Here is a 12421-nt window from a genome sequence, read left to right as displayed (position 1 = left end):
GGAAATGTGTATCTTAAGACAGTTAATTTAGAGTTTGTTTCAATGCATACGTCCGCAGTTTCAAATGATAAGTTCCTAATATAATATAAAGATGGTTTGCACAGCCAAAAAAAAAAGGCTTTGGGTGCCTTTTTTGCTTTTAAGTGACACTGGATGTAATTTTATATCTCAAAGTAACTCTCAAAGTTACTTAAGTAAAGTGTTCACACCCAGTGCAGGGCACTGTGCGGTTTCCAAAGCTCAGAAAGGCCCTGCCCATTGAGCTTGCAAAAACTTAGTCAGAGAGCAAGTTCCCCTGAGGGAGCAGAAACTTTCCATAGAATTGAACAGGGCCTGAAGTAATCACCATTCAAGTTATTACTAGGTTAAATCCGTAGTTCTTACTCCTGGTTTTGCCTGAGAATCATATTTAAAGCTTTTTAAAAATACAGAAAGTCTTATTCAATAGGTCTGGGATAAGGTGAAGATACATGGCAATGGAGTCAAAACCTGAGAAGATCCATCCTGCCAGGAACCTACGCTACTTCCTACTTTAACCATATAATCCCTTCAATTTTAGAGCAGAAAAAAAAAGCCTAGCTGTATTTTTGTTTAATGAGGTATTCTTCTAAATGAACAGCAGTCAGCTACTGGTAGCAGTTTCACCAAGCAATGCCAGTCAACATACAGGGAGACAAAATCAGGCTGAGAAATTAAGATAGGCCACTTAGAGACCTTACCTTTTACAATATAATCATCATTTGTCAGAGCTAAGCTTCTCGAAAGAAGTATGCCTCATAAGAATGATGCAAAACCAAGCCCAAAAACTTATGTGTTCTAAATAGTTTACACATAACCATCCAGAATTTTCTTAAGCTTCCACTACCTACCAGATCTGGACTTAATGATGTCACTGAACTCGTTCTGCCCATCGTCAGGCCCGGCCTCGTGTTCTCCATATTTGGCCATTTTTGCTGAGCTTCAATGTAGTCCAATGACTTTATCAGGTCTTCTTTTTAAGACTTCTAATTTTCTATAATGGTCCAACTTGACATCAATACCTAAAAAGAAAAGGGAAGTGCTGACTTAAATATACATTGTAGCTGTTGGCTGCCATTGAGTGAGGGACTCCTGGTGACCCCCAACTCATGGCAACTCATACACAACAGAACGAAACACTGCCCCATCCTATGGCATCCCCATGATCAGTTGTAGACTGGACCACTGTGATCCACAGGGTTTTCATTGTCTAATTTTCAGTAGTAAAACTCCAGACCTTTCTGCCTAGTCCATCTTAGACTAAAAGCTCTGCTGAAACCTGCTCAGCATCATAGCAACATGCAAGGCTTCAGTGACTGTGTATGAGGTTCACTGGTGGGAAACCAGACCTGGGTCTCCCACATAAAACCAAAAACCAAATCCATTGCTGTCAAGTCGATTCCAACTCAGAGCGACCATATACGACACAGTAGAACTGCCCATATGGTTTCCAAGGAGCGCCTGGTGAATTCAAACTGCCAAACTTTTGGTCAGCAGCTGAACTCTTAACCACTACACCACAAGGGTTCAACCCACCACTGCCCCCTTGAATATACTATATAATTACACACAATACACACACACACACAAATATAGTAACCATTTGCTCAGTAAATATTTGAGTGCCTACCATGTGTAGGAGGCCTGACGGCACAGTGGTTAAGCGTTTAGCTGCTAACCAAAAGGTCAGCAGTTCAAATTTATCAGCTGCTCCTTGGGAACCCTATGGAGCAAGTTCTACTCTGTTCTATCAGGGTGCTATGAGTCAGAACTGACTCAACAGCAATGGGTTTACCATGTGTAAAGCACCAATCTAGGCAACAAGGATATGGCTATGAACAAGAGACACGGCCCCCTTCCTCATGGAGCTTATGGGCAATAAACAATTAATTATGTAATGAATTCTTTCATTACAATACGCATATACTACAAATGTACAAAGGAAAAACACAGAGCAATGTGAGTATACAGTAGAGGAATCTGACTACCCTGGGAAATTAGAGAAGGCTTTCTTGAATAAGGGACATCTGAGCCAAGCCTTCAAGGATGAGAAGAATTTAATTAGCTAAAAAGGGAGGTGAGACGAGAAAAAGTTAAGAGCCTCCTGAAGAGCAATGGGGATCCGGGGGATCCTTTTATGCAGGGAAGTGATCAGATTTGCCTTTTTAAAAGATCTTGGCTTAGAGGTATACCAGAGTGATACATGGGGAACCAATTAAGACTATGGCAGAATACAGCAAAATGTTCATTGACGAACCTAGAGCATGGGTACATGGGTGCTGAATGAAAATTCTTCCAACCCTTCTGTATATTTAAATTCTTTTCATAACAAGGTGTTGGGGGGAAAAACCCTAACCTTAACCAAGTGATCAAACTTGACATGACCAATAATGGAGCACTGTGTGACGCAAGGGAAAATATACAACGTCATCTGCACAGTATACTTGACAAATTTGTTGAACATGAACCTTATCATGAGCTGACAAACCCAGACTGTGGGCAGACTTCAAAACAAATAGCCAGGGCTCTTCAATACTGTCTGTAGCAAGAAAAAAAAAAAAAAACAGAGGAAGGAGAATTTTGTGGCGTAAAGGTGACTAAACCAATACAATAACTAGGTAAAATCCTTGACTGACTTAAGAATTAAAAAAAAAAACTTACGGGGGTCACCTTAGAGATAATTTGAAACATACGAATTTGGACTATATATCAGACATTATCACTATATCAATTTTAAATTTCTTTATCACTGATTAATGGTTTTTGTGGTTATACAGGAGAATGGATTTGATCATAAGAGAAGGTGAAATTTATCAATGAAGTGTGATAATATCTCCAACTTAAGTTCCAACAGGGCAGCATATATACACAGGGAGAGAGATGAAGTAAATATTACAAAATTATAATGGAGGAATCTAAGCGAAGGGCATATGGGTGTTTGCTGTGCTAGTCTTTCAATTGTAATATTATAGGCAAGAAAAGATTGTGGCCTTAACAATGATAAATGGGTAAATATGTGGGAAGTTTTTTTTAGATATTAAATAAAGGCCAATAGGATTTGGGAATTGATTTTGGATATAAGAGATTCAGGATATTAAAGTGAAGATGACAAAAAAGCAGTTGGATATCCAAGTCTGGATCGCAGGACTGGTCTGGTTTCAAGATGTAAATCTGGACAGTTAATATGTTATATCCACTGACACAGATTTTATTCTGAAAGGTGCACCTATGAATGCTTCCAAGTACAGGTACCACTCAGATAAAATAATTTTAATCTTTAGAACTTAAGGAATTGGGATACCACCTCTCTTTTATCTTATGACTGCCAATGGCTGGAGTACTGCATTGCCCTAATAGTCCCTGGAACACAGTGCCCCCACAACCCTAGCAGAATTGTAATTTAACCTGCCAATAACCCCTTATAAGTACCCCAAAATGACAATGAAATAAATTAATCGTATATATATATATATATATATATATATATATATATATATATATATCCCTGTGGATAAAACCAAACCCATTACCAACAAGTCGATTCGGACTCACAGTAAACTTATAGGATAGAGTAGAACAGCCTCACAGGGTTTCCAAGGCTGTAAATCTTTACAGAAGCAGACTGCCACATCTTTCTCCCAAGGAGCAGCCAGTGGGTTGGAACCACCACCTTTCATTTAGTAGCCAAGCACTTAACCACTGCGCCACCATGGCTTCTCAATCTGTGGATAATGGATATTAATTCACATACTTCAACAGATATCAGAACTAGGGTATCCTCCTAGCCAGGACTGGACAACCCAATCCTTTCATTCAAGGGCACATCATGTGCTATTAGTATTTTACAAAATATTTTATTTAATATTTTAATTGCATATAGCTTTGTATTTCACTTGTTAAAATATTTTATAATATGTAATATTCAAGGATACACACAACATGCTGTTGTTAGGTGCCATCAAATCCACTCCAACTCAGGGGAGCCCTATATACAATAGAATGAAACACTGCCTGGTCCTGTGCCATCCTCACAATCTTTGTCATGCTTGAGCCCATTGTTGCAGCCACCGTGTCAATCCTTCTTGTTGAGGGCGTTCCTCTTTTCCACTGACCCTCTCCCTTACAAAGCATGAAGTCTTTCTCCAGGGACTGATCCCTCCTGATAACATGTCCAAAGTATGTGAGAGTAGTCTCTCCACCCTTGCTTCTAAGGAGCATTCTAGTTGTACTTCTTCCAAAACGGATTTGTTCATTCTTTTGGCAGTCCGTGGTATATTCAATATTCTTCACCAACACCACAATTCAAAGGCTCAATTCTTCTTCAGTCTTCCTTATTCACTGTCCAGCTTTCACATGCATATGAGGTGACTGAAAACACCATGGCTTGGGTCAGGCACACCTTCAGTCCTTAAAGTGGCATCTTTGCATTTTAACACTTTAAAGAGATCTTTTGCAGCAGATTTGCCCAATGCAATGTGTCATTTTATTTTTTGACTGCTGCTTTCATGGGCATTGATTGTGGATCCAGGTAATACAAAATCCTTGACAACTTCAATCTTTTCTCCATTTATCATGACACTGTTTATTGGTTCAGCTGTGAGGACTTCTGTTTTCTTTATGTTGAAGTGTAATCCATAGTGAAGGCTGTGGTCTTTGATCTTCATTGTTAAGTGCTTGAAGTCCTCTTCACTTTCAGCAAACAAGATTGTGTCATCTGCATATCGAAGATTGTTAATAAGTCTTCCTCCAATACTGATGCCCCTTGTTCTTCATATAAGCCAGCTTCTCCAATTATTTGCTCAGCATACAGATTGAGTAAGTATGGTGAAAGGGAACAACCCTGACGCACACCTTTCCTGACCTTAAGCCACAGAGTATCCCCTTGTTCTGTTCGAACCACTGCCTCTTGGTCTAAGAACAAGCTCCTCAAGAGCACAATTAAGTGTTCGGGAATTCCCATGCTTGGCAACATTATCCATAATTTGTTATGATCCACACAGTCGAGGGCCTTTGCATAGTCAGTAACACACAACATATGGTCGTATTGTTTTATAACATATAAAATTTTATATCTCTGTTATATAATTACATTATTTTTCAGATGGAGTTAGAAAAAAGGTGTGTTCTCATAGTTTAGAGGTCAAAATTACATTAGAAAAAGTTTTAAGTGTTATTAAAGAGTTTGAGGCAGGTCGAAATTGTGACAGATCACTGAAGTTCCAGGAACAATTTACTCTCTAGTAGGGAGGAGTATGTGGACTGGATCACCAGCCTGCCAGGTTTTATGACAGCATAAAAAACTTTTCTAAAATTTTTTATATTGTTCTACTATTGTTAAGCCTGTATGAATTATTATGTGGTTAGTTTCTTTCTTCATGTATAAAAATAGAAAGCTTTGCTTAATTCTTAAATGTATTTTATTGTATTCAAGAACCAAAAATGTGTGCAGAAGAATGCATATAAAATTTTATTATGGAAAATCATGTCTTCCCAACAAAAATTCTCTTTACCGGAAAGCAAATGTCCCCTTTGAGAGAGATTTCTAATGCTTTCCTTCCCATTTGGTCTTAGTCAAACAATGTTTCCCAAAGACTCTTCCCATTTCGTAAAAGAGAAAAGTAAACTGTTTACATAGGACTCTTTTCATTTGCACATTACCAGTAATATTTCTTTATTATTATGCTTCATTTTGCCACTGTCCTTAATTTAGATAATTTCTCATACTTTCTCTTCTTGGTAACAAAAACCCTTGCATGCTGCAAAGATCCAGCAGAAAAGGGGGTCAGAGGACAGAAAAAGGATGTGGAGGACAGAGAGTAATGGAGGACCATTTAAAAAGTGATAGGCGCTGACTGCCACGTGTTACCACTTATGGCCAGGGACTCCAGTTTCAGTAATGTAAGGCAAAGGAGACATCCTTCTAAATTACTAAAGGCTGCAGCAACTTATAACTGATTGTCAGGAGACAGAATCACAGCTTCACCACTAACAATGTGACCCAATGTGACCCTCCATTTCCACATGAAATGAAGAATGCCATCTTCCACACAACGTTAGGTGAGAAACTGAGAAATGAGTGGGATATTTTAAGCCCTATATAAGTGTAATTTACTGTTATCACTGCCCACTTTCCATTCCTTCATAACGATGTTCTGCAAACCTCAGCCAGACGTCTCTCACCGAAACCAAGGCATTCACCTATGTATGTGTTCACCAACTCTTTCTTCAGAACATTTCTGGCTGTCATATGAACCGGAAGCCAAGTGCTTGTGGCAATAAATCTGGCATGAAAGTGCGGGGGGGGGGCGGGGGGGCGGGAATGACCTTAAAAGCAAAATTAACATTTGAATTTTAAAATAATGTCCAAGTTATACAATATAAGAATATATGGTGTTGGTGGTGGTGCCATCCCCACATATCTGTCAGTCCTGTCGTACTGTGGGGGCTTTTGTGTTGCTGTGATGCTGGAAGCTATGCCACCGGTATTCAGATACCATCCCAGCAGGGTCACCCGTGGAGGACAGGTTTCAGCTGAGCTTCCAGACTAAGACAGACGATGAAGTCCACTTCTGAAAAGCATTAGCCAGTGAAAACCTTATGAATAGCAGCGGAACACTGTCTGATATAGTGCTGGAAGATGAGCCCCTCCCAGGTTGGAAGGCTCTCAAAAGATGACTGGGTAAGAGCTGCCTCCTCGAGGTAGAATCAACCTTAATGACGTGAATGGAGTAAAGCTTTCAGGACCTTCATTCGCTGATGTGGCACAACTCAAAATGAGAAGAAACAGCTGCAAACATCCATTAATAATCAGAACCTGGAAAGTATGAAGTATGAATCTAGAAAAATTGGAAATCGTCAAAAATGAGATGGAACCCATAAACATCGATACCCTAAGTATTAGTGAGCTGAAATGGACTGGTATTGGCCATTTTGAATCGGACAATCATATAGTCTACTATGTTGGGAATGTCAACTCGAGGAGGAATGGTGTTGCATTCATAGTCAAAAATAAGGTTTCAAGATTTATCCTGAAGTACAACATTGTCGGTGATAGGATAATATCCATACGCCCACAAGGAAGACCAGTTAACACGCCTATTTTAAGAATATATATATATATTATTGTTAGTTGCCCTCCAGTTCTGATTCATGAAAACCCCACATAGAGATATATGTACATGTGTGTGTATATGGCCACCAGGTGCTCCTTGGAAATCCTATGGGGCAGTTTTACTCTGTCGTATAGGGTCTCTATGAGTTGGAACAGACTCAGCTGAAATGGGTTTTTACATTATATACGTAGAGAGAGAGAGAGAGAAACCTTGGTGGCCTAGTGCTTAAGATCTAAGGCTACTAACCAAAAGGTTGGCAGTTCGTATCCACCAGGAGCTTCCTGGAAACCCTACGGGGCAGTTCTACTCTGTTGTATAGGATCCCTATGAGTCAGAATCCACTCCAATGCAAGGGGTTTACATATACGTATATCCATTCGATAATGTGCAATCATAGGGATGCAGTTTAGGTCCTCGAGCAAAAACTACTCATTCATTTACAATGGGAATCCAAACCTGGGAATGCTAGAGAGAGCGGGAAGGAAAGCTAAGGAGGCAAGCGTATGCCACTCTGCTTGAAACACAGTAAAACCACTGAGTGCCAAAAACTGCCGTTCACTCTCGGAAGCGCTCCAGGAAAGGGTAATAGTGTGATTAATGTTATTTAAAACCAAACCCATAGCCGTCGAGTCGACTGTGACTCATAGGGACCCTATAGGACAGAACAGAACTGCCCCATAGAGTTTCCAAGGAGTGCCTGGTGGATTTGAACTACTGACCTTTTCTTAGCAGCTGTAGCACTTAACCACTAAGCCACCAAGGTTTCCTAATATTGTTTACAGGGATAATAAATTCCAGGTAAACATCCAGAAGAACGTTAAAAAGCTGCCTCGTTCGTCCCATAAACTCTGGGGAAATGGCTCCTGTAAAGCCTGGCCTTCCCCGCATGGTACACTGAAGGCTGAAGCACCCACAGGCTTCGCATTCCTCCAGCTCGCGCCTGCCTGCAGAGCCTCCTCCGGCTTCATCCCCCGCGCCCGCCAACAACCTGCCTGGAGGGCCACTTTGCGTCCAGAGGCAGTGCAAGTTAGAAGGGGACGGATGCGGTGGCCGCAGCCAGCCCCGACCCGGTGAATCTTGGAGACCAATGCGCTTCCACCGTGCTCCGTGCGCTCCAGCTGTAGCGCCCGGGGCACGGACCCCCTCAGCGAGGCATAGGGACCGCCTGCGAGGCTCTGGCGGATCAGATGACGCCGCCAAGACCTCCTCCAGCCCACCTGGAGACTGGGAAAGAGAACCTCTCCGGGACACCCCAGAGAGCGGGGCCGTGGAGTAGACTGCGGGCTCCTCAGTTCAATGTAAAGCAAAGTCCTCCCCGGCGCTGGGCGGTTGGGCGCGTTTCCCCTACCCTTGAAAGAACTCGGGAACGAGTCCCTTTCGTAATCTGAGCTTGGGGGAAAAAAAAATCCCTTTTAACAAAGTTGCTTCTTAAAGTTGCACTGACTAAAACTAATGCTTTATTGGTTTTGTAAGTAGCCTTGGGCAACCCGAGCCTCCCACCCCAAGCCACAGGGAGCCATGAATTACCTTGTCAGTTGCAGCAAAAGATGCCAAACCAAAAAACCCATTGCCAGCGAGACGATTCTCACTCCTGGTAAGCCTATGGGACAGAGTAGAACTGCCCCACGGGGTTTCTCTATGGGGTCGGAATTTTTAGGACGCAGACTGCCACATCTTCCTCCCGCGGAGCGGCTGGTGGGTTCGAACCGCCGACCCTGCTAACCACTGGGCCACCAGGGCTTCAAGAGATGTCAGGAGTCCAGAAAATGAGAAAAAGCGACCGCGCGAGACTAATCCCACCCCCCCCCCCCGTCCCCTCAGTCTCGCCGGTGTCGCTGGCAGGGCCCCACCCTAGGGTGCAGAAACCTTGGGAGGTCGAGCACGTTTCCTGCCAAGCGGCTGGTTAGGAACCGCTCTCCTGCCTGCCGACCACACAGCACTTTCTCTCCACCCTCTCCTTGCAGACGCCCCGGGGGCCCGGCCTTCCCGGGCTGGAAACTGCGCGACAAGCTCTCCTAAGCGGCCACGTACCCTCTTGGCGATCACTGGCCCGGCGCCCCGCACTGCGCGATGCAGGGACACTCGCCCCTCTCAACCAGGCAAGGGGAGTCAGGACTGGGCAACAAGTCGGCAGCACAGAGCCCGTCGGAGGAGTTCGGAGCGTTCCCAACTAGTACGGACCCCGGGAACCTTCTCACCCGAACACTCTCCACGTTTCTGACATTCTCTCGCCCGCCGGGGGGAGGTGAAATGAGGTTCCAAGAAAAGCGCACGCAAAAGTTATGTTTTAGACTAAAGACTGAAGCAGCTCTGAACGCTGATCCCTGCGCAAGAGCCGCAGAAAAGTCCACCCTCTTCCCCGCCCCAGTCCCTCAGGGCTGTTGGTCACATTACCAGCCCGAGGCTTCAATAATGCATGGGCTTACCTGCTCCGTGCCCCGAGGGCCGCCTCGCTGCTCGCCGCCGCCGGGTCCCGGCAGGGCCACGGCGCCTTTGGAAGCGTTTGGGTGGCAGGAGTCGTTGGAGTGGTGCGAGTGGAGAGTTTCGAGGTGTAACTTTTTTTTTTAACGAAACGTGGATAACCAGCCAAGATTCGAAAGAAAAAGTGTTTTTTTTTTTGACACTCGACTGAAAACGCCGGGACTTGTGCAATCTTCCTGTCCCGTAGTTCCGCCAAAAACAAAAGCAAAAAAGTCCAAGTGCAAGCCTGGAGCAGGCGCGCAAGCAGGCACCAAGTTTGCCAAGCACTAGAGAGTTTCTCGTCTGCAGAAATGACCCAGAAAAAGGGGGAAACCGCTCCCCGTCATTCCCCAATCGGCTTCTGTGGCCGGAGGCTCCTCCTCGCCCCTCCACGGGAGAAAGCCCGCGGCCGGCTGCAACAACCCGCTCCCTCCTACGAGGAAAGGCGACTCCACAACTTTGTGCGCGAGGGCGGCTGGCCTAAGCCGGCGGCTCCTCCTCCTCCTCCCCGCCCCGGGCCTGCCACTTTGTTGGAGTGGTGCGCAGGAGGCTGCGGAAGGTGGGGCACGGGACCAGCCGGGGGCGCGCCACCACCCCCCTTTGGGAAGGGGTCTCGAGTCCGAGCTTCCGGGGATTGCTTGCCCGGGAGGCCGAGCAGGTTAGGGCCGCAGGTGGGCGCTGCGCCAGCGCGCCCGCTCCACTCGACTCTCCCGCCCCGCTGCCGGCGGCCCAGCAACTTTGTTGCCGGAGCCCAACCCTTCCCGGCTCCGAGTTCGGCCCCAGCCAGACTGCGGCGTCCACCGCGGGCTCCTCTCGGGGAACGTGGCGCCCCGGGTCACCTGACCGCGCGCCCCGTCAATCAGCGCCCGCCCTGCGCGCCTTCCCCGCCTGCAGCGCTCCGCCTGGCGCTCGGCTGGGCTAGGGCGGCGTGCCCGGCGCGGCTCTGGAAGCGAACAGTGCGTGCCCGGCGCCGGGAGCCGGAAGCTGGAATGTATGCCTCGAGCAAACCCGAGCCCTGGTGTTGGGGTTATCCGAAAACGCGAGTCACGCCTCCCCCCCGCCCACAGGCAAACCCGGTCTCTAGTTAGTGATAGTGATCTTTTTTTTTTTTCCTTTAGAGATAAATTCCTATCTGCTCCCCACTAACCCCATCTCAGTTTGTTAATGTTGCTCATTGTCCTAGATCCAAGAATATATTCTATGTAATTTCCTTAGTGTCATTTTTAATACTACGAAAAGACTCGACATTTCGTTTTATATTCAGTCACACGTTCAAACAGTGTTTGAACTGACTTTATTTTCCTATTTTTCCAATATGCACACGGACACATATATAGTAGAGCCTGTTTCAAGCTTGAGGGGTTGGCCAAAAAATATCTGAAAAGAAATTTGTGCTGTGTGCGCATTTTTTTATTTACACCTTGCATTCCCCTTGTGTTCCTGTGATTCTTTTACAAGGAGAGGAAAGAAAAAAACTGCAACTCTAGTTCCTAGTTTGTATAAACAAAGAGGAAAGGATGATTGATAGGCACGCTCTGGCTTATTGCCGGTTTGATACTTGAGCGTTAACAATTTACGAGGTAGTAAAGATAAAACGCTGAGCCTTCTGCCAGTCTGTATATCTTCAATCCCAAAATACACAGAGCTGAAGTGCAAAGCAATGTTTTTACCCAAGCTTTTGAACAATATGTAATAACAACAAACAATTGGAAATTTAAAAAAAAAGGGAAGACAGGCAAAGCAATAGCATAGCTAAAAATCCAGGTGCCTTAAGCAAGTTTTTCAGAAAGGATTCCCTAGTTTTTTGTTAGTTATAAAGTGAAAGGTCCCCCCAGTCCTTAGTGCTGTGGCACTAGTCACACAGGGGGCATCTATATTTATGAAAAAGGAGTAGAAAGTCCTGAGAGTCTTCCTTACAACAGCTCTAGCTTAGCTTCCATCACTTGGGGGATTTTTTTTCATAGAAACCAAATACAATCTAGAGGATTAAACTGAAATGGGTATGGTTTTTTCATTCATTCATTCATTTAATGAACACCAACCAATTTGGGGTCTGCCAGGTCTGCTGGCACTGTGAATGATACAAAGATAAATCTAATAGGGATCTTGTCCTTAAAGAACTTAGAATCTAGGAGGTGAGATAAGACATGTGAACAAGTAAGTATATGCAAGGTCAGTGATAAGTGCCATAAGAAGAGATCCAGTGCTAGCTGAGTCTAACTGTAGAGTGGAAGGCCAGTTGATCTCTAAACTCATCCTTGGCTGAGCTGATGGAAACTCAGGTTCCCTCCTTTAAAACAGATAATAAGACCATATTGGAGTGTTTGAGGACTTTATTAATTAAAGCAATGTAAAAGTGCTACAAAAATTTAACTCAAAATTATTGAAAAATACTGAAGTTTTCAGACCTATAATTTTTGGGTTTTTAAGCTCTGTGGAGGTCCCCAGGGGGTACAAGCAGTTTGTAGTGGCAGTTCGAACCCACCCAGCAGCACTTCAGAAGAAGCCCTGACTTCTGCTTCTGTAAAGAGTACGACCAATAAAACCCCATGGTAGCACATGGGGTTACCATGAGTTGGAATCAACTCAACAGGAAAGGGTTTAGGTTTTTGTTTTGTTTTTGGTGGGGGGAGGGTTTAAGCTCTGTGGGGATATTTAGTCAAGCTTCCCCACTGGCCTTAAGGGAAGGGGTAAACGGGGAAACAGCCACCATTGTAAGGGACTGACTCCGCCCCACACCCCACTTTCAGTGGTTTATCACACATGACCTGTAGACCTGTGTCTTACCTGTTCTAGCTCTTCTTCCCTCATGCAGAGACTAATACCCTCTG

At 44.7% G+C, this 12421-nt stretch overlaps 1 protein-coding gene across 3 annotated transcripts in view; it reads right to left on the bottom strand.

Moving 5' to 3' along the window:
- Positions 1 to 10426, bottom strand: part of UTRN (utrophin) — a 610574-nt gene extending 600148 nt beyond the window's left edge. For 2 of the 3 annotated variants that reach the window (XM_049902936.1, XM_049902887.1), the window contains exons 1-2: positions 9557 to 10426; positions 870 to 1040 (exon numbers count right to left, since the gene is read on the bottom strand). In XM_049902936.1, the coding sequence (XP_049758893.1) occupies positions 870 to 948 (79 nt within the window). In that variant the 5' untranslated portion in view covers positions 949 to 1040; positions 9557 to 10426. Of the gene's footprint in view, positions 1 to 869; positions 1041 to 9161; positions 9430 to 9556 lie in introns of those variants that run through there. The other variant, XM_049902897.1, reaches the window with a different exon arrangement.
- Between the last annotated feature and the right edge of the window lie 1995 nt (positions 10427 to 12421).

This window comes from Elephas maximus, chromosome 1 (genome assembly GCF_024166365.1).
Source record: "Elephas maximus indicus isolate mEleMax1 chromosome 1, mEleMax1 primary haplotype, whole genome shotgun sequence".
NCBI lineage: Eukaryota > Metazoa > Chordata > Mammalia > Proboscidea > Elephantidae > Elephas > Elephas maximus.
This window is presented reverse-complemented; position numbering and strand designations above follow the sequence as displayed.